Source organism: Galleria mellonella, unplaced genomic scaffold, assembly GCF_026898425.1.
Source record: "Galleria mellonella isolate WM207_F2 unplaced genomic scaffold, CSIRO_AGI_GalMel_v1 utg184, whole genome shotgun sequence".
NCBI lineage: Eukaryota > Metazoa > Arthropoda > Insecta > Lepidoptera > Pyralidae > Galleria > Galleria mellonella.
Window position 1 is genome coordinate 12,766,961 of NW_026442025.1, and position 22,827 is coordinate 12,789,787.

The window sequence follows — 22,827 nt, forward strand, 5'->3', positions numbered from 1 at the left end:
TATATATATATATATAATATATATACATACATACATAATATATATAAATATATATATATATATATATAAAATTGGTTATTCAATATATTTGCCGCATAGTCCGGTATAGAATAACCCAGCCCTTCCTTGCCGTAAGTGTCGTAAGAGGCGACTAAGGGAGAGCGAGGGATAGGCAGCGTCCCTATTAAAACATCTCCAAAGTCTAACTGCAGTTACCAATCCGCCTGCCAAGCGTGGCAACTACTGGCAGAACCTCTTCAAGTGAGAGTTATGTTTAGCAATGGACAGTTAAAGGCTGATAAGATAATACAATAAATATGTAATATCTAAATATAGCATTCGATCGAAATAAATACAGGTGGTCTACCATGAAATGAAATTCCGAAATTTCGGGCTCAATATCGTGTTTTTGTTCGTATAAAAATCGACCCAGTAAATAGAGCTTAACATTTCGTTCATCATAAATCCTATTCTAATAGTTCAAAGGAACGATATTTTAACATTTTTAATAATTTTGAACGGCATGTTTTATGTAATATTAACATCAAATTTCTGTTTCGTTCGTGCCCGAAATTTCGGAAAATACTTCATGGTAGGCCCCCAGATAATCTACCGGTATGGGCGATATCGGAATGGATGATGTATGATCCTTCTCCCGGCATTAATGCCTAAAGGAACTCTATATATAGATATCGGAGCTGATAACGGTGCTGATATTACCCAAACCTATCAATAATAACTTATATATGCTGGTGCTCCAACACGACAAATCGTTCAATGTGTTGCTAGCCTTAAAAATACAATATGAAGCAACAAAAAACTCTGCTATAAATATTAATACAGCCTCTCCCCGTCGTATGGCGCCCCGTCAAGCTCAGGTTGCCGCTCGCCTTCCGGTGGTAGACCCCAGCGCGGACGGCAACCATTGTGCGCGTGGTACCGCGGTATACGGTCATCTCGGATCAACTCGTACGCCAGGCGAGCTATGCTCTCCTGGTAGTCACTAATGCCTGTCTTGTAGAGGCAAGGTCGTACGTAGCCAAGAACTGTGCGAAAAAACATGTTATTAATTAATATTTAAACAATTACTTTATCTTCACGCCATTTCCTACAGGATAGACAGAGAAACTGAATAATTTTTATTCTTACATACAAATATTTATAGATACTTGTAACTTACAATAATTCCACGTAATCCAAATACGGAAAATTCATATATAACATACTTATGAAGAAATTTGTCAAAAATTTGTAAAGGTCATGCAATCTGTTTATAATTTCATGCAGCTACAAAAATTACAATACTGTGTCATATAGATAGACACATTAACAAATTAATTTACAATTAATATACTACAGCGCATGCTTAGTGACGGCTACGTTGCAACAACAAACAATGCGAAGTATGTTTTCTATTATTAATAAGTATAATGCTTTTTTATTTATTTTATTGTCATATTAAAATACAATTATTTTTGTTGCTGGCGACAAATTTTTTCTTTCTTTCAATTACTTGTAAACGACAATAAAACTAATTGACGCCATTTTAACTATCTACCCAGCTGCGAAGTTTAATTTTTCATTTAAAAGAATAAAAAATAAACATGGTTGTGGTATTCGAGTGATCCGAGTTATTCGGTGTATGGTGTATTTATGTGGCCATGCAATGTACCGGTTATATTTGTTTGCAATAATGTTATGCACAACATATATATATATATATATATATATATATATATATATATATATATATATATCTATATATATATATATATATATATATATATATATATATATATATATATATATATATATTATATATATTATATACAACTTAAAATGGCAAACAAGCTGACGGCCCACCTGTAAAGTGGTAACCGTCGCCTATAGACATGAGCAGTACCATGGACATTACAGAGTATACTGTTTCGCCCATGATACCCCCCATGCGTTGCCATTCCTGAGGACTCAGGTGTTATTCCTCTGTACCCAGTAAATTCACGCCATATCCCGCCCTTCAAACCGCAACACAGCCATGCAAACACAACTGCTTCACGGTTGAAACACGAATGAGAATTTAGATTTAAAACCAATCAATACATATATATCGAAATCTTAATATGTAAAATCCTGTATAATAATTTTCGTTTACAGTAATCTCCGAAATAACGTGACCGACTTTAATAAAATTTTGCAAATATAAAATCGTTTGTTCTAACTTGACAGATAAGATAGTTTTAAATTGACTTCAACAAGAAAGTTGTTCTCGATACAGTTGTATTTTTTTTATGTTTTTTATCTCATAACTAATACCATAAATACCATAAACCAATTTGTAAATTTTTTTCTTCATGTGAAAGGACATTTACCATTTACTTTGTACAAAATCGTTTGCTTGGGCACCTGTGCCCCATTCGTGTTTCTACCGTAAAGCAGCTGTGTTTGCATGACTGTATTTCAGTTTGAAGGGTGGGATATGGCAGTGAATTTACAGGGCACAGAGGAATAACACCTGAATCCTCAGGAATGGCAACGTATTGGGGGTATCATGGGCGAAACAATATACTCTGTTATGTCCATGGTACTGCTTATGTCTATAGGCGACGGTTACCACTTTCCATCAGGTGGATCGTCAGCTTGTTTGCTATTGTAAGTTTCATAAAAGAAAACATTCTTACAGATTGGCCTACAGACATTTTACCACAAACGGTTTAACAGTTTAATTTATAAAACAAAATAACTGGTTAACTACCACAAATAAAATCGGCTTTTTTATAAAACACAATTTTAAATTATTATCTCAATAAATAAAAATTTACCCGCTGGTAGATGGCGGTAAAGAACGAAACAATATTTATCGGTTTATTTAATACCTACTATCTAAAAAGGTAATATGAAAATTTGTGAATCTTGCCCTTTACTGGAGTACATCCTTATATTAAAAACTCTTTAGCTATTTCTTTTACTAAAAAATAAGTTTAACTCCTCATAACAATACATTAACGTCCCACTACTGGACACGAATCACTCGTTCCAATTCAATTACAAAAAAAACTCACTTCTCATGTGCGTTGGCAAGGGTTCCAGCGTCGGTTTGTTCAAGTCCCGTTCATAAATGTCCCGAGCCATCTTCATTAACTCCGTATCCTTGATGGCCAACTTCGGGGCTTCGGTTACAGGAGCAAAATCTTCTTTAACTACCTTCTCGCCTTTAGACACGCATGGTTGGCGTTTCTTCTCTCGAGGTTTAAAGGGTCTAGTCTTGAAATCTGTTGAATAGGCATTACTTACCATTTATATTAGTTCTTCTCTTCTGTTCTCGTACAATATTGGCTATTAAATTAATATAGCTATTGTATTTTGTCTCTTTATTTCAAATTAAGAATTCTTGATGAAAAAAAAAACAAAATGAGTGCAATTAATAAATGAATTTAATATAATAGCAATTGTACAAACGAAATTGAGACGAATCTGGATTCAATAAATTATGAATTGAGGCGTGTATTTCGCATTGCATAAGATTTTGTAAGAAGTTTTCTCAAAGCCAATAACGTGCGAATCATGCACCAGCCTCTCATTAAGAAGCAAACAAGAAACAATATGGTAATCTACCTTCGTTTGCTTCTTACTTGCAGCTGCACCAAGAGCGTGCAGGTATCATATTTACAAACCATGGCCGCAGCTAGGGGGAGGTAGCATTGAGGGACAATGCCCTAACTTATAAAGCCCAAAGCCCTACCTTAAAATGAAAGGCCCCAAGAAAATTAGTCAGATTCGCTGTTTCGAAGTTACTTAATTATGGCTTCTGCCTTACCAAAAAAGTTCTTTTGCCTTACTTTAATCTTGGGTCTAGCAACGGCCCTGTCGTAGACCTATTCCAAGTTGAGTTTTACAAACCTTGTGACAGGTGTGCACAGAAGTCATTATAATATGTTGACTGTCCGCGTAAACTCTTCATTGTACTCTTTATGAACTGTTCAATCTCTTCATCCGTCCAAGCTTTCTATAAAATTATAATAATATAATATCTGACCATTAGGTGTTATTGGATTTGTTAACAAACTAGAAAATTATGAATTATGAAACACTTGACAGCAAAAAAATATGGAAAACACCAACTAGCTCATAATATTTATCAGATATAGGCACCTTTCCCCTTCCTTTCAAGTGAGTATCGTAAGAGACGACTAAGGAAACCTAAAGATCGAGTGATAAGCAACAGCGTCCCCCTTAGATATCTTCAAAAACTAACTGCAGTTGCCGGGGGGAAAGGGATTGTTAGTAATAGAGACTGAGAATCCCATTGCTAGCAATATACCCAACCAGGTCGACCTCCTCGCGGTTCTCCCTGAAAACTATCATGGTTAATTCCTGACGAATTCATCGTGATGGGCTAACTGGCCTGTTTTCATTCTCATCTATCACCCTTCACTGGTACTCCGCCAGCATATCCCATTAGTGCAGGGGGAGTTACCATACCATTTTCACCCATCAAAAAAAAACTTCAGTTGCCGACTCACCAGTTAGTTTCATCCTCACCTATATCTCACTGGTGCTCCACCAGCGTATTTACCCATTATCAACCATTAAAAAAAGCCCTCCCTTGAAATTAAATGCGCCAATGGTATTTAGCAAAATTTTACGTCAAAAATATTTTTTGCATACCTAGGTAACATAACATATTTGGGTCTCGCCGTGTATGCCCCGGCATAGAATGGATCACCCCTTTCTTTCTCGTGGGTGTCGTAAGACACGACTATGTGAGGGCGAGGGATGAGCAGCAGCATCTCTCGTAAAACATCTCTATAAGCCTAACCGCGGTTGCCATTCCGCTTGCCAAGCGTGGCAACTACTATGCAAAATACTCCTTATGGGGAAGCCGTTAACTGTCCACTGCTGGACATAATCCAGTAGTTAACGTTAAAAAAAATATGTTATTGTGGATATAAAGGAAACTCACGTCTTGCGTTCCAATTTTTGGGTCCAGCCATTTTCCTTCCAGCTTTGCCCATCGGTTTTCTGGCCGGCACCTAGAGAAGCCAACCATTGAAAAAGCATAAATTTAAATGTCAATTAGAAAAAAAAAAGTAGGAAGTAACCATTGTTATCGGACTATCATTTTTTTTAATGGATGATAATGGTATGGTAACCCTGCCTGCGCTAACGGTATACGCTGGCGGGGCATCAGTGAGAGATGATAGGTGAGAATGAAAAGACAGGTCAGTTAGCCCATCGTGATGAATACACCTGGAATTCAGCACGATGGTTTCCAAGGGGGACCACGAGGAGGTCGACCTGTCAGGGTATAAGTATATACCTGTAAGGCTAGCAATCGGACTGGCAGTCCGCATTAGTAACAATCCCCCCCGGACTATCATGTTAGATGATGAACCTATACAGTTCTAGCATGTTCTCTTGGCATGCTTGGTACACGGGTTGGCAACCGCAGTTAGGCTTGTAGATATGTTTTAAGAAGGACGCTGCTGCCCATCTCTCGCCCCCCCCCCCCTTAGTCGCCTTTTACGAACGCCAAAGAATGGGGGGCTTATTCTATGCCAGGAGCACACGGCGACTTACAGTTAATAACATTTAAAAAATAAAATTCACATACTTTAACTTATAAAATAAATATATCTACCTACATACACTCTATAACCAGTAGGCCTACCATGAAATGATTTCCGAAATTTCGGGGACGAACGAAACAGAAATTTGATGTTAAAATTACATAATACATGCCGTTTAAAATTATTTAAAAATGTTAAAATATCGTTCCTCTGGACTATTAGGATAGAAATTATGATGTACGAAATGTTAAGCTCCATTTACTGGGTCGATTTCGGTACGAACAAAAACACGAAATTAAGCCCGAAAATTCGAAATTTCATTTCATGGTACACCACCAGATAACTGTGAGACTGTGCGGGGAGAAATCGGAATCCATGGAACACTTGATGTGCAACTGTGATTCGTTAGCGAGCATGCGTATGAGTCTACTGGGAACGGCTTATCCAGAACCAAGGGACTACAGATATCTCAAACCGCGGGATATCGTTAGGGTAACATAAAGGATCTATGAAATGATGGTATAAGGCAGGGGGAAGCACAAAAGATCCCGATGGGTCGACGTGCAATGGCTTAGCTGCGAAAAATAAGATAAGATAACATAGGTAACGTGTTATAAACTCACAATTAAGTTTTATTTTTATTTTTTTATTTTAATAAAACAATATTAACATAATACTAACATTTTAGTTTTCCTAATAGGATGCTGTCGATACTCGTCGAAATATTCCGTTAAAAACGACATTTTGCACGCTGTACTTTTAATTAGAAATCCTTTTTTTGTTGCAAAATAAATTTAGAAAAAGTCAATTGTCAATTCACATTTGACGTATAATGGTGACGTCATTTTTTTTTATATATATCTTTATTAAATTTTAAAGACAAAAAAAGTTCATAATGCGACAAGTTTCGATTTACAAAAGCGACTGAAACGAAGTCAGCTGACGAGTCGCTTGGTAATTTGCCCTATTGTAGCGTCCATAATAAGATTTTTTTTATAGTTATCGCAGGTTTGCGTGATGTCTGCTTTTTATAGGGGTGCTCTATATATGTTTCTGGTTACACGCATTTCAATAGCATTTTGATAACATCCCTACACATATAATACATCCTGTTTTTCTTTACTAATATCAGTAATTTATAAAAGCCCATGCCCAGCAAAGAGACCTCAATGAACTGCTATGGTATAGTCTCCATCATCCATCATCATTTAAACATTTTCCTATACTCCTGTTTAGAATGAAAGGATTCTTAGTAATGCGTACTATGAGTCCCATAGCTAGCAATATACCCTGACAGGTCGACCTCCACGTGATCCCCCATGGAAACCATCGTGCTGAATTTCAGGTGTATTTATTACGATGGGCTAACTGACTTGCCTTTTTCATTCTCATCTATCATCTCATCTCATCACCCTCGCTGGTGCCCTGCCAGCGTATACCGTTAGTGCAGGAGGGGTTACTGTTCCGTTATCATCCATTATACTCCCGTTTTACTTGTAACCCCCCCCCCCCCGTAGCAGTTCAGCTTATTCCCGGTTATTAATTTCCAGGTTTTTTAGCTATTTTTTTTTTCCTTCCAAGTTTTCCCCACTCTTTACTACCATGTTTCCTTTTATTCCTCATTTTTCATTCCACTTTTTCCCATTTGTTGTAACGATCTTATTGGTTTATTTCAAATTTCCATCAATTTTTGTCCTCAGTTTGAATCAGTTTTGGTTTGTCGAAGTACCATAGTCGCTCGGCATAGTTATTTTTATTGTACAGTACCGTCCACATCCTCGCATATGAATCAGTTTTGTGTTCTATTATTCTCAGGTACAATATCATTCTGTTTTTTTATTTATTTTTGTTATTTATTTTCCAGTTCTTAATTATATATTATTACATACTATTACAATATGTTTATAACTATAGGCGATGATTATATATGCCATGTCATACCAACATACATAAAAAAGCAAATGTCGACCTTTTTTTTTTCATGGCGAATGCGTGCGTAGATAATGTACCGCGAGGGATGTTCCACGTCGTGGTAAACCAAAGGAACCGCAGACGTGCCGTGGCGTGAGCGAACTACGTAAATCATGAAATCGTTGTATTTTTATCCGAACTACTTCGTCGTAAACTTGCTGTGGAGGTTGCAAGGTCAATACCAATTATCCGTTTATATGTAATGCTTTATTGAACGTTCCTTTTTATAGACAATACAGAATCGATGTGTCTACCCTCTGGAAAAGACCTGCCGTAAAGATGGCATGTACAGTTCCGATTTCTATGTAAAATGTCAAATTCTAGGAGAAAAAAAGCAAAATTCTTACTTACCTATCTATTACTATAATGTGTAAGTTTTACAGAATGTAGCAAACAATGTCACGCCAAAATTACTGACCGGTTTAGAATTAAATTTTGGTAAACGGATAGCTTATACCCTAGCTTAGTACATAAGATAAATTACAAATTCACGCGGGCAAAGCCGCAGGGTACTGACAACTATAATTTTTTTATGCAACTTAAAGTGGCAAACAAGTTGACGGCCCACCTGATGGACAGTGATAACCGTCGCCTATAGACATGAGCAGTACTATGGATATAACAGAGTATGTTTCGGCCATGACAATCCACAAGGAGTTTACCCTCATACCTTACAGCCTAAATGGTCGCGTACAACGCGGTTCAGAGATGTTTTCTTCCACGAATACTCAGGTTATGGAATGAGCTTCCTGCCGAGGTTTTCCTACTACAGCATGGGGTTCTTCAAAAGGGGGAAGGGGGGGAAGAGGGTTCTACAGGGTCGGCAACGCGCGCGTAATACCTCTGGCATTGTAGACGTTCACAGACTACGGTAACCGCTTACCATCAGGTGGGCCGTAAGCTTGTTCGCCACCTTAATGGTATAAAAAAAAAAATTAATGCCTGATTCAAGAAAGGGCTAATTAATAAATAAAACAATGAATAATAAATTATTATGTAATTTATTTGTATCTGATCATGTCAGTCATTTACAAAATGAAAAATGAAATGATTGGTTGCGTGCCCGCAACAAAATACCACCCACTACGCTAGCCCGTACACCTTTGCGTGTACAAATTAAAATTACATTACATTACGTTAGTGTATAAAAATTACATTTTTATAATTATTATTTATTCTTTGAGAGCTAATTTAAACAAATTGTTTTACTACTAAATCATTTATTATACCATTTTATGTATTTCTCAAAGAATTCATAAATTAAAATTAATACAAATTAAGAATATGGTAGTAATTCTAAGATCAATATTTAATTCAAAGATTTAGTACAGAACAGTTTATAAATGCAACAATACATACTAAAAATTTTACTACTTCTCGAACGAATTAAAAGGAAGTGTTCGTGCAGACCCAGATAACTAGAATGCGCACTTGAAATGCTTTAGTAACACTTGAATGTGAACTAATCACTCGACAGCTACCGTTTACACGATTCCATTACGACACTATTCTGCAATCAATTTTACTAAATGTCAAAAACAGAACGGCAAATATAACTTCGTATTGTCAATTGCTTTATTTGACAATATTGCGTTCCATCATTTGAAATTAAAACGTAAGTTATATCGAAATTGTTTCAGTTTTTTCAATAGTATAGTCAGATGATGGCTTTAACGACTATTTTATTTCTCCGAAATTTTATCTAACGATGTTAATTATATAAAAAAAAAAAAATGGAGAAGTACAATTTTACCAATACGACATCATAACCTTCAAGAAATAAGCATATTCCTTTTTAAAAGACCGGCAGCACACTTTAGTGTTGTGAGTGATCATGGGCAGCGGTAGTCATTTACCATCAGGTGAGCCGCATGCTCGTTTGCCCCCTGTATTGTAAAAAAAAGTGTTGTTCATCAAGAATATTATGTAGTTGATGTAAGAGATCGATGCGAGTGTTACAATTCCTAATGTAAACTGAGCTTAGGACAAAAATGTGCTAGTTAGAGTATAATAAATTACATACTGAAATATTTACTTACTTAACAAATTAATTTTCCAGTTACATTAGTCTGCACGTTGTTACACAATTAACAGCAGTTTTATTACAAATATGTAATGTTACACTTTTATCCACCTATGTCACGTCATTGAAATCATGGTTAGTTGGTTATAATATAAAAAAAAAAAAATCACATTCACCAAAAAATCACAGTAGAATAAAAACTTAGTGAAAACAAAAATTACAAGAAATAAATTATAAAGAGGTTTTAATGGTACGGATGAGGCACCGAACTCCGGTTAACTAATATATCGTGCATGCTTGCTGTGTAGTTATTAACAAAACATGAAATAAAACACTATTGGGAACAAATAGACTGGACATAAAAAACCAGTCCCTTCACATCTGTATACTTTCAGAATGACAGTTTTTTATAATTAATACGTCACTTATTAATGCTTTAATTACTTATTGTGTTATGCTGAAATAATCAGAGAAACGCAGTGTAGGAGGACCCCCCAAACTGGATGGAGTGACGACCTTGACCCTTCGCTGCATGATTTTTGTATTGGTGAAATAAATCAAGGTGATATAATTCATTTTCAAAATTTAAAGGAAAAATGGTTAAAAAAATAAATTTGAGAGCTATGTTTTTATTTCTGCAATGCACATTAAAAAGTTAACCAGACACGATCAACTTTAAGTGAACTTGTTCTTTTATATGTATAATTTAAGGGCATTCAATGTTACGATGGAAATTTCCACCATTATACAAAGAAGGGTTAATATATTTCACATGGATAAAATAGTAATTTACAAGCAATTAGATAAAAATATGTCACATAAGTGGATTAACAAAATTTGGAAAATGTACCCTAATTATAAACCGATACATCAATTTAAACGCTAGATCATTTTAAATTTAAAACATAAATTCAATAATGATATAACATGATCGTCAATAAATAAGAATCAAGTGGTTTTTTCAAATATTTATTCGTAATTATCTAGATCTTTATTTTTTTCTTTTTTTTTTTTTTTTTTTTTACTTAAAACTAAATAATGATATCTATAGAAAAGTCTAAAACATAGTTTTATTCAGGTTTCAAACATATGTTATAATACGTAATTAAGTTATTTTTTGTTGTGACTTATAATTAGTCGAGTCTTCAGTTATAGGTCAAAGGAAACTAAAGTGTTACACGCCGTATGTAAATCAGTTTCTTCAATAGTCTACCAAAATTACACTATGGAATAAAACATGTCATTGAATTTTATTATAAAATTTTCCATTTATACATATGATCTTATCTGATATCTGATTTAAGCATTTACTAAAAAAATATATACCAACGATTTTTGTGGAGAATTCTTAGTAATCGAATCGACTTTTCATAGGAGGCAATCAATACTATTTGTTGTTTGAACTAAGCTAGAATACAATACAAGCACATCCCAATAGCAATCCCTTGATTTCAAAACAACACCTGTTCTATATAAAACAAAATCATTTAATTCATATTTTTTTTTATACCAGTGAGGTGGCAAACAAGTATACGGCCCACCTGATAGTAAGCGGTTACCGTAGCCTATCAACGCCTGCAATAACAGAGGTATTACAATGCGCTTTGCCGACCCTGAAGAATCCTCTATCACTATTTTAGAAAAACCAAATGCTGTAGTCGTGTTCGACCAAAAATTTTAATTCTTCAGAGAAACAGTAACTTTAAAATAAACGTATAGACATCATGAAATTGTACGATATTCTATAAATAATACAAAAATAAAACACTTGTGACTCCTTTGTCACGAATGTTGATATTGGTACACTTATTTCTTATATTTTCTATTACTTTACCCTTTTTTTTTTGACATACAGTGATGTTTAGTAATAAAAAGCCACAATACAAAATACATATTAATATAAAATTAAATTACTTACCATTACTACATCTTTTGGACATTTATACATATATATTTGTAATATGTTGTTTATACATAAAGTTTATTATCAGACAAGTCAAGAATATATTGAATCTGACACCAATTTCTAATATACTAATTTGACAAAATGAAACTATCTTCATAAATGCAATCAACTATAATATTATATATATATATATATATAAAAAAAAAGAAATTTACTTTTTTCAACATTTACAGTAGTAATACATTAAACTTAGCAATACAAAGGGAAATAAGGTTATTTCCTTTATTTAGGTTATTGGTAGATACTAAAATTGTTCAAATCCAGTATTCACTCTCTAAAGTTTCCACTTATTTTGGACTGCAGACGGTAAGTTTTTAATTCTGTAAAAATAGATAGATAACCTTGTACATTTTTTGCTGTATAATGGTGAATTTATTATATAATCATATCAATTTATTAACCCATTTAGTGCCATTAATTTTTACTCATATCTACTTAAAAATGCCAAAGAAATCTTTGTCGTGTTGATGTCATTTACCCTTGTCTCTAAAAAAACTGTATCTCCACCAAAAATTATCAAACTTTAATATTTTTTTTTACAGCAGGCTAAATAGCGACTGATTTCACGAGCGCTATGACGCTCGTGGCACTTTTAGTTGCAATGCGCACGAATGCGATGGCGCACGTCGGCACTCAAAGGGTTAATGGTCAATTTATTTTATTGTAACTTCAATTTATTATAAAAAATATCAAATTAATCGTGAAATAACAGACATGATAACCATTTACAATACAGTATTTAGACAGTTTACAATGGAAATAAATCTATATAAATTTATATAAATCAAGAAACATTATACAGAAATACAAACTCTGAATGTGAGCATTACTCTAGACACTGATGCCCCCTAGAATCCCCCTCGTATAAGCGATGGATATTACACAAATTCGCTATAAAATACCCATTGATGTAGTATAAACTAGATATACAACCACTATGGAAAACGTGCGCGAAGTGTCCGAGCAGTGGTATGTTATTTTCCTACATACATACATAGTCCGTTAATTCAGCATCCACACATTGGACTATGTTTTGTCTATTAATTAGTCGTAAAATTAAAAAAAAAAGTAAGCATTGTCAAATTAGCTGACTCGTTTTTTTATCAGTGTTCTATATACTTACGCACACAATGTATCTTGACGTATCTATATTTAATTATATAATAAATAAAATCAGTTTTTACGCATTAAAGATGCGAACATTATAAGACAAAATAAATTAGAAGTTAAAAAGAAATCACTCATAATTATTTATCACGCAAAATTGTATGAAAAATTTACCCCACTGTTCTCGAAGCTTTTGAGATACTTTATCTATATAATCTAAGATGCGGACTTATCCCTTGAAGGGATTTTTTCCAGTCAACATTGATTTATTTAAATTTATTAAAGTAGGCTTATACAAGTGTTTTTTTTTTTTTTTTTTTTTATCATAAAACTCCTGTTTACCATTATAAATCTGCCCACTAAGAACAAGAATAAATATTCAGGTAGAACAAATAAAATGCCATGGGTTCAATAATAATTTAATTAACTCGCTAATGGCCCCCTTGTTTAACAGTTAACACACGAACCGCGAACCGATCTTTGCGACCGGTATTTTAAATTCATTGCTTTATATCTCCGAAATTTGTTTCCGCAGTTCTTGGTATACAAACCACAAAGTGTTAATTATAATATTTTTTTAATTGTAATTTTTTCGCATCATGCAGTAAAAAGTGGTAAATGAAAAGTCACAAAAATGATATATATATATATATATATATATATATATATATATATATATATATATATATATATATATATATATATATATATATATATATATATATATATATATATATATATATATATATATATATATATGTACATACATACATAGTAAAAACATGGCGTCTAGCTCACTCTCGCGCGTATTTCGCGTGAATCGCGTCTTACCATAAAAATATATATTTATTTATATGCTTTTGTGCATTCACCTATAATATAGATATTAGGTTATACCAAAATGTACACACGGCGGACTTATCCTTTAAAGGGATTTCTTCCAGTCAACCTCGAGAACCCGAAAGGAGAATGTATTTATAGGATTTGTATTATAAAACACAACATATATGGTGCACAAATAATACTTCAAATAACATATATACATATAGATACACATATAAATAAATATATATATACTTAGAGCAACTATTATACATATAAGTAATTCAAGTGTCAATTGTATTGTAAAATCGTTTTGAGTTTTGAATCTATGGACGGTCTGCGCCATTCTGGTATAATTTAGGAGGGCATTTCAAATTCTAGTCTGTGGGAGTTGTGGATAGGTAATTAAAAATATTTGTCGAATAAAGTTGCAAACCTCCTAACCATTGCCTGAAGGAGTACATTTTGACGGTATTGCTGCATTTACAAAGGAAACCTAAAAACAAGGTATTACATAGAAAAGTTTTAACCTTTGTTCTTATGCAAATATAATTAGTAAAAAGAGGACGAAAGATACACCCTCAGTTGCTATTTTTCTCAATTCATAGCAGGCTAGTGTATAGAAAATGTTTGATATGTCAATTATTTGTCAATGACAAATTTTACATTACTAGATTATATATTCGACACAGTTTATGTAAAAAGTACGCAAGCAGGTTGTATCTGAATTTGGTAGTATTATACGGCCGTATAACATTTTCTGTACACTAGGCTGCTATGAATTGCAATTTTATCACTCCTTCTATGTAATTCCTTGTTCTTAGAAGGAAATTGAATATTGTTTCTACCCTCTATTCTTAAGCCTGTACTTGAGCAGTACCGCTCGGACACTTCTAGCGTGACAGCGTCTAATTGTTCACCGTATGTCAATGTAACTATACAAGAACACGTACAACGGTCCAGATTCTATTGGGTGATAAGTGGGATGCGATCAGAAGCGAGCGCGGATGTACACGGCGGCCACGTCGTGGTTCGCGTAGCCGAGCCGCTTGGCGTGCTTGAAGATCTCGTTGGTGGTGGCCGTGAGTGGGAGGGATTGTTCTAGCGCGTCGCCCAGCCCGAGTGCCAGCTTCAGATCCTTCTGCATGTGGGTCAGCGGCTGGTGCGTAGAGTATGACGACTCTATCATCGCTGCAAAATTAAAGTATTATTGAGATTAATAGGTTTTGCAAATGATTTTATATTTATTTATTTATTTAATTCTTTATTGTACACACCAGTTATAAAAATATGACAGAGGTAATCAAATGTACAAAGGCGAGCTTAACTCTAAAAGAGTTCTCTTCCAGCAAAACCCAAAGTAGAAAGGAGCATCAATGTCAGCGGGTAGAGCGGTGTACAATATTGTGACAATTTTAAAACAGACAAAATTTTTATTTATGAGGGGTGTGTAAAAAATAAAAGGAAAATATCTTTATTACGTTACTTTTTTGTATTTACTGTGTCTGACTTGCTTTAACTATCTTTATCTCTGTACTTATCTACTATTTACGCCAGGTTGCCTGTAAGAGATTGCCTTTAGCGATAAGGCCGCCTTTTGTATATGCACATTCTGTATAAATACTCCTTGTATACATCTCTATTGTGCGCAATAAAGAGTTATTATTATTATTATTGGGAGTGAATTTATTTTGTGAACACAGTAATGACCGTAACTTTGTGGAGATAGTTATGTATACTGCTATGTCTATTGAAATGTCTTAGAATAGTTTAGTATATTTTTTCTATACAAATTGAATTAGCAAAGAAAAAAAGAAAAAAGAGAAAAAACTAACCCACTTGATAGAAAGTAGGTAGTAACCAATTCCCATAGACATGAACGGCACTATAGACATTTCAGAACGCATCGCGACGCCCAAGATAATCCTTATACAATGCAATTCCTGAAAACCAGGTGTTACGGTCCCATATCCTGTAATTTTACTGCCACATTCTTTCTCTGGTCTTTTCAATCGAAACACAATCATGGGAGTACAATTAAAGCAGAAATAAGAATGGGACTGAGTCTAAGTCTAAATAATACAAAGGGAGAGAAGAAATTGTTAATAATGGATCCTAAAGGCTTCATTGTTACATTATACTACCATCAAGTCAATCTTCACACTAGTTAATTCCAAGAGAATTCATCACAATGGACCACATAACTTCATCCTCATCTACATCTCTCATTGTTGCCAGTTTATAAATTCATTAATATTTTATTAAAAAATATTTCTGTATAAAATAAAATGATGGCCAAGTGAAACCCGTTAGCATCGCGACATGGATATCTATTTCGAGTTTGCCAACTTGTTGTGTGTGTCAGTGGTGCGTGTGTGTGTGTGTGTGTGTGTGTGTGTGTGTGTGTGTGTGTGTGTGTGTGTGTGTGTGTGTGTGTGTGTGTGTGTGTGTGTGTGTGTGCGTGTGCGTGTGTGTGTGTGTGTGTGTGTGTGTGTGTGTGTGTGTGTGTGTGTGTGTGTGTGTGTGTGTGTGTGTGTGTGTGTGTGTGTGTGTGTGTGTGTGTGTGTGTGTGTGTGTGTGTGTGTGTGTGTGTGTGTGCGTGTGTGCGTGTGTGTGCGTGTGCGTGCGCGTGCGTGCGTGCGCGCGACACCGACCGCGGCCCTTGAGTATGAGGTGCGGCGAGGCGAGCGGCGTGAGCGCGAGCACGTCGAGCAGGTCGGCCTGGCTCAGCCCCGCGCGGTCCGCCAGCGCCAGCCCCTCCGCCAGCGCCGCCAGCGCCACGCCGCCCACCACCGACAGCACAGAGTTCATCTTCGACGCGTTGCCGATGTCGCCTGCGCACACCGCACGCCACCAATCGTATACACGTTACGCATTCGAATGTTTAAACTACGATTACGATCCGCTGCTCTCAATAGTTAAGGCAGATATACAAGAGACTCTTGCTATACTTTAACGCGAACTTTTAAAGTGTATTTTTTTAAATACATAATTCTAAAATCAATTTAGTAGGTGCGCTGGTCGCGTAGTGCTGCTCGTAACACAACCGTGAACCGCACTCCTGAATAAGGGCTCCTATTGACATAAATAAATACAATAAAGTATAATTCGCAATAGTTATAATTCAACAACAATAAAATCATATCTGCTATATTCACGTAATAACTTCGGATTAGTCGATTAGAATTATGACGATTTACTACTATTATTATTAGTAGTTCTACGACCTTCCACATTAGTCATCAGTCTCCGACCGCTACCCAGTCCACACACATGTTGCAACACGTGTTTCGTTTCTAAACGAGGCATCTTCAGGCAAAATAATTCTAATCGACTTACTAGTGATACAAACTTCCACAAAATAACACCTAGTTCAATAAAATAACTTCGTGGTTAACCGATTAGTTTCGGAGTCGATATGAACCCTTATTCATAAACACGATTCAAAGTAGGCGATGAACAACTCAAGTATAAGGGCTTCTATATATTCCGGTAACTACTCGAGCTAAATCATATTGTTTACAGTATTTTTTTATGCAACTTAAAATGGCAAACAAGCTGACGGCCCACCTGATGGAAAGTGGTAACCGTCGCCTATAGACATGAGCAGTACCATGGACATAACAGAGTATACTGTTTCGTCCATGATACCCCCATGCGTTGCCATTCCCGAGGACTCAGGTGTTATTCCTCTATACTCTGTAAATTCACTGCCACATCCCACCCTTCAAACCGAAACACAGCCATGCAAACACAACTGCTTCACGGTAGAAACACGAATGGGACAGAAGTGCAAACAAGCAAACGACTTTGGTACAAAGTCTCCCACTGGTATAACTCCCGATAGTCTTTATTTAACATCAGTTTAATAAAAAATGGATATTGATTACATTTCGCGGTGCAACGTGCAACATGCAACATGATGATGCAACGCAACCGTAACGTCACGATGCATCTATCCTTTATATAATAATAAAATTGTAGTTACATACTAAACATCGACTTTAATTTGACAAGAATATAACTACAATTGTTTATTACTAAACTGTTATGAACGTTTTAACCCTTCTTTGCATAGGGGGGAAAGGGATTGTTAGTAATGGAGACTGAGAATCCCATTGCTAGTAATATACCCGACCAAGTCGACCACCTCGCGGTTCCCCCTGGAAACTATCATGGTTTTCCTTTTTTTCCCGTGGGTGTTTTTCAACTATCATGGTTAACTCCTGATGAATTCATCATGATGGGCCAACTGGCCTGTTTTCATTCTCATCTATCACCCTTCACTGGTGTTCCGCCAGCGTATCCCGTTAGCGCAAGCGGGGTTACCATACTATTTTCATTCATAAAAAAAACCCTCCTTTGCATGATTTTTTTTATTGATTAAATAAATCAAGGTGGTATAATTCATGTAGACCATCAAAGGAAAAAATGGTTAAAAAAATAAATTTTACAGCTATGTTTTGTTTTTTTTTTTCTGCAATGGACATTAAAACGATATCCAGACACGATCGACTTAAAGTGAACTTGTTGTTTTATATAATTTGTGGGCATTCAATGTTATGATGGAAATTTCCACCATTATGCAAAGAAGGGTTAAACATCAGCAGCGTCCCTTTTAAACTACCAAAGTCTAAGTGTGATTGCCAATCCGTTTGCCAAACGTGGCAACTACTAGCAAAACCCCCGAATAGCAAGAGACCTATGCTCAACAGTGGACAATTAACGGCTGATGATGATGATATGATGATGATATGAACTAATTAAGGTTGGAGATTCCAAAAACTTTTTTTTTAGATTTTGTCAAAAAATAACAACTGTGTAATCATTTCCCAATATAGGCTTTCAATTAGAGTGTGCAACTTTCAGATTTTGACATAAAATATGACAGCGGCTGTTAATTTTATACCAATAAAAGCAAAGAAAACAAATGAATGAATTTTGTCTATTAAAATCCATTCAAAACTTACTTGTAAGTAAATATTGAATGAATTTAAATATGAAAGAACTGATGACCCCAGCGACACTAATCGAATATTACGATAAATGATAATGAAAGGCGATGGATTTAATCTCCAATGTATAAGATATGAGGTTACTTTACGAGGACATAAACAGAAATAAACCGTTTGCATGCTATTTTTAAACGCTCGGATTTGACAGTTGACACTTAGAAAATAATAAAAAAAAAATAACAAAATTAAAATTAGAACTTAAATTGAATGAACAAAAAAAAACAAAAATGAACATTTATATTATTATAATAGGTGGATTTGAGGTTTGTATCAAGTAAGATGTGGTTGTTTTATTAATAAATACGGAACAACAAATAAACTGAAAAAATAAATAACCAATTGAGAGAAGGTACCGCCACATTTTCCCAAATTAGTCCAAACAAGTATCTGGCTAGGCTTATGCTTACATCATAGCGCTAAAAAACTACTAAGCGCAACTAATGAAAAATACTAAGAAGATAAGTAAATATTAACTTGGATAAAATAAAAAAAAAAGAGTGGTACTTTTAAAAGTTAAACAGTACATGAATTTAATAAAATTATAGATATATAAAAATATAAAATAATGTAACACTTAAAGAAAGCTCTCAACTATAAATGGAACATAAAAATAGAAATAAATTTTCATGTTCTCATTTTATATAAAATAACAAAAACCGAAAATATTTATGAGAAATTGAATTGTTTTAGGCAGAATTTCAAATGTCAATATTTATATATATATATATATATATATATATATATATATATATATATATATATATATATATATATATATATATATATAATGGTCATGGGATAAGCAGCAGTTTTCTTAAAACATGTCCAAATCCTAACTGCGACTGTTAAGCTTGGCTCACTTCCCAAGCTTGGCAAACCCCAAAGAAAGACGTTTAGCAGTGGTCAGTGAACAGTTAACGGCTGGTATAATATTAAATATATAATATATTACTGCAAATACTAAAATTGTATATTAATTAATGTACCGCATAAAAACGTATACATATTTTTTTTAATAAAAATTTAAGCACGTATGACCACAGTCCCGCCTAATGTTAAGTGATGACGCGGTCTAAGATATAGCAGACGAATTCAAATGTCTATTCACTCTAATTTTGAAGGACAACAGATTATATGTGTCGGGAAGTAGAGATATGTTTGAGCAAGCGTTATAATATCTAGAACGCAGCGCTGAGCGCAAGCGGTGCAGCGGTGACAAGTGTCAACGTCCAAGGTTCCTCGCGCTCGCAACCGGAGAAGCTGACTACTACCAAGGTAAAATGAGTTCTTGCTCATCGCCTTGAAGCACGACTGGCAATCGTCGAACAGCGAGCGGTCACCGGCCGCCAGGATGATCAGCGTGCCCTCCTCCGCCTGAGTCTTTGAGCCTTGGATCTGAGGGAGAATACGGAAACATTTAAATTGCATTTTGATAGTCAACCGGACACATTATCACAGATTATTAGTTTTCATGTCTGGATCTTTGAATGAATGACTAAATGATTAAAAAAAAAATTAATTAATTAATTAAGAGTAAATTTAAAAGAAGCATGCTTTATTTAAAACTTTGATGTAAAACATCACCAAAGACTAAATGTAGTTGCCAACCCGTCCGCCAAACGTGGCAACTACTGTCAAAACCTCCCTTATGAGGAAGGCAATGGACAATTAGCGGCTGACATAACTTTATTTACGTCATACAACATATAGAATAAAAGAACACAAACAACAGATAAAGATTGCAATCTTATACTATAAATCACTCGATCACAGGCGTTAACATCAGACGGGCCGTATGCATGTTTGTCACCATAATTGTATTAAAAAAACAAAAATTATTAGACATTCAAAATGCATTTTTTTTTATAAATATATACATGTGCTACATAAAAGCTTTGAAATACATTTATTGTATTGTGCACGGATCAAACCCACGATCTTCTGGAAATAAAGACCTTTGCCATGTTATACATTCAATTGTTGTTGTCTTGCAAAATGTTTATTTAATTTACAAATTGCTTTGTAAAATTTATGCATCGCCATTTGCTCTCTCTGTTTAGCGTAACGGTTGACTAACTGGTAGAGAATGCCACCAGGCATTAAGTCCGCCCTGTAGACATAATTCTAATGTGTGCAAAAGTATAAATAAATAAATCAAAGTTACCTGCGCTTCCAAATATCTGCCGCCCTTTCCACTGATGGCTTCGACAATATCGTGGGACGTGTCCGCATCTATGGACGTCATCTCCACGTAGCCCTTCGACTCCAACGACGGACAGTGTAGGACTCCACAGTTGCCGAATACCATCTACAAAAATTAATTATCCTAAATAAATATATCAAAGTTCAGTTAGAAGAAAGCTTAAGTGAAGTCAAAAGTTCGGATTAAAATTTATATTTAGGTCATTTAAAAAAAAAAAAAAAAATATATATATATATATATATATATATATATATAACAAGATAATACCGAAATGATTGACATCCTTTTAAAGAAGAATTCTACCAGTAAAACAAAAGACTTTCCTCAAAGATACTATAAGAAAGAGATCATATTTTGCCAAAGGGAGACTTTGTACAAAAGTCGATTGCTTGGGTACCTCTGTCCCATTCGTGTTTCAATCGTGAAGCAGTTGCGTTTGCATGGCTGTGTTTCGGTTTGAAGGGTGGGATATGGCGTGAATTTACTGGATACAGGCATTTCATCATGTCTATAGGCGACAGTTACCACTTTCCATCAAGTGGGCCGTCAGCTTGTTTGCCATTCTAAGTTGTATAAAAAAAAACTAAAAAAAAAAGATACTTCAGTGTAAACTATATATATGTATATGCTTTGTAATTAAGTTTACTTGAATAAAAAAAAACTTATTATATTTAGCAATCGCCTTATGCCTTATGCTCCAAGCATAGAATGGGCCACCCCTTCCTATCCCGTGGCTGTCGTAAGAGCCGATTAAGGGAACTTAATAATCGAGCGATGCGCATTAGCGTCTTTGTTAAAACACCACCAATGTCTAACTGCGGTTGCCAATCGTGGAAACTACTGGGGCAACACGTCCCTTATGGGGAAGGCTTATGTTCAGCAGTGGACAGTTAACGGTGGATGTAATAATAATTTAGAAACCATGCTGATTGATTATATAATTATATAACAAGCCTTTCTCTAACAATTAGAAGAGACACAATTACACTTATATGTTACATTTGATTTAATACGGAATGTATTGCTCAAGACATTTTAAGATCCAAACAGAGCACGCATAGAAATTATTTTAACATAAAAACATTCAATACGAGTGAAATGTACAAACTAGAACATCAAAGCACCAAAACACAAAATTTGTACTCAAATTGATTGCAATTCGGCTTGTTTACGCTTTGATTTTTACATGGAGTCAATTAATTTTAACATTCCCTAAAGGCCATCATAAAAGGTCAATCGTGGATCAGTTAATATCCTAATGCCCTCGTCGAATGACCGCTGACCTTTACTGGTGCCTTGTTTACGCATATTATGTAGATCCAACACACTGATATACAGTGTTATCCTATTTTCATTCAAAAGATTTCGTTATTTTTTTTTTTTAACATTATGCATCATATTCCACCAAAGAAAGGGTTGAGGTTATAGACTTGTCATTGGAACTTAGATTTGGTATCTTTAAGCCTATTATTTAAAATAAACAAATTGACTAAAACATCGTCCTTATGCATTAACCACATGTAAAATAAATTAAATTAAAACTTAATCAAAAAAACCTGGTAAATACAGATACCATGGCCACCTTTAGGAACGTAATATAACATGCTAGGTGCATGTTTCATTAGCACTATTCTAAATTCCATCAAACAAGTAAATCAAATCATTCATTAATCTTTTTTTTTTTTTTTTTATTAATATTAAGAATATCAAAGCTAGTTTGTTTGTTACTCCTGGGGCCTTTACGGTTCACCCAATCGTCATGAAATTTAGTATATATTTACTATTAGGATAGAGAACTTAAGTTATCATCAATCAACATAATAATAATAAACTCTTTATTGCGCACAGTAGAGATGTATACAAGGAGTATTTATACAGAATGTGCATATACAAAAGGCGGCCTTATCGCTAAAGGCAATCTCTTACAGGCAACCTGGTCATACCATGGTCACAGTGTCGCGAGTAAAAAGCAGTGTTTATATAAAACCAAATTTGTGAAATTGCAATTACAAATCCAAACTTACTCTTTTATTGGACTAAACCTAAAATTGTATAGGCAACTATAAGAGAGCACAAAGCATTTCATGTTAGTTGTCTGAGCTACTTTAACTGCGATCGTCTCTATTCAAACGCTGAAATCTTAAAATAAATTA

The 22,827-nt window shown here is 34.7% G+C and overlaps 2 protein-coding genes across 5 annotated transcripts in view; both read right to left on the reverse strand.

The window, feature by feature from the left end:
- Positions 1-83: 83 nt before the first annotated feature.
- On the reverse strand, positions 84-6,473 carry LOC113512144 (uncharacterized). The gene is made up of 5 exons (XM_026895948.3): positions 6,249-6,473; positions 4,961-5,030; positions 3,898-4,003; positions 3,060-3,269; positions 84-1,046 (listed from the first exon to the last, which is right to left on the reverse strand). The coding sequence occupies exons 1-5, from the start codon at positions 6,308-6,310 to the stop codon at positions 835-837; spliced, it is 660 nt and encodes a 219-aa protein (XP_026751749.2). The 5' UTR covers positions 6,311-6,473; the 3' UTR covers positions 84-834.
- Positions 6,474-8,520: 2,047 nt separating this feature from the next.
- Positions 8,521-22,827, reverse strand: part of LOC113511992 (cytokine-like nuclear factor N-PAC) — a 79,875-nt gene continuing 65,568 nt past the window's right edge. For 2 of the 4 annotated variants that reach the window (XM_052893963.1, XM_052893960.1), the window contains exons 9-12: positions 20,636-20,779; positions 19,740-19,866; positions 16,111-16,290; positions 8,521-14,647 (exon numbers count right to left, since the gene is read on the reverse strand). In XM_052893963.1, coding sequence (XP_052749923.1) covers positions 14,448-14,647; positions 16,111-16,290; positions 19,740-19,866; positions 20,636-20,779 — 651 coding nt within the window. In that variant the 3' untranslated portion in view covers positions 8,521-14,447. The remainder of the gene's footprint in view (positions 14,648-16,110; positions 16,291-19,739; positions 19,867-20,635; positions 20,780-22,827) is intronic. The other 2 variants (XM_052893961.1, XM_052893962.1) reach the window with 2 other exon arrangements.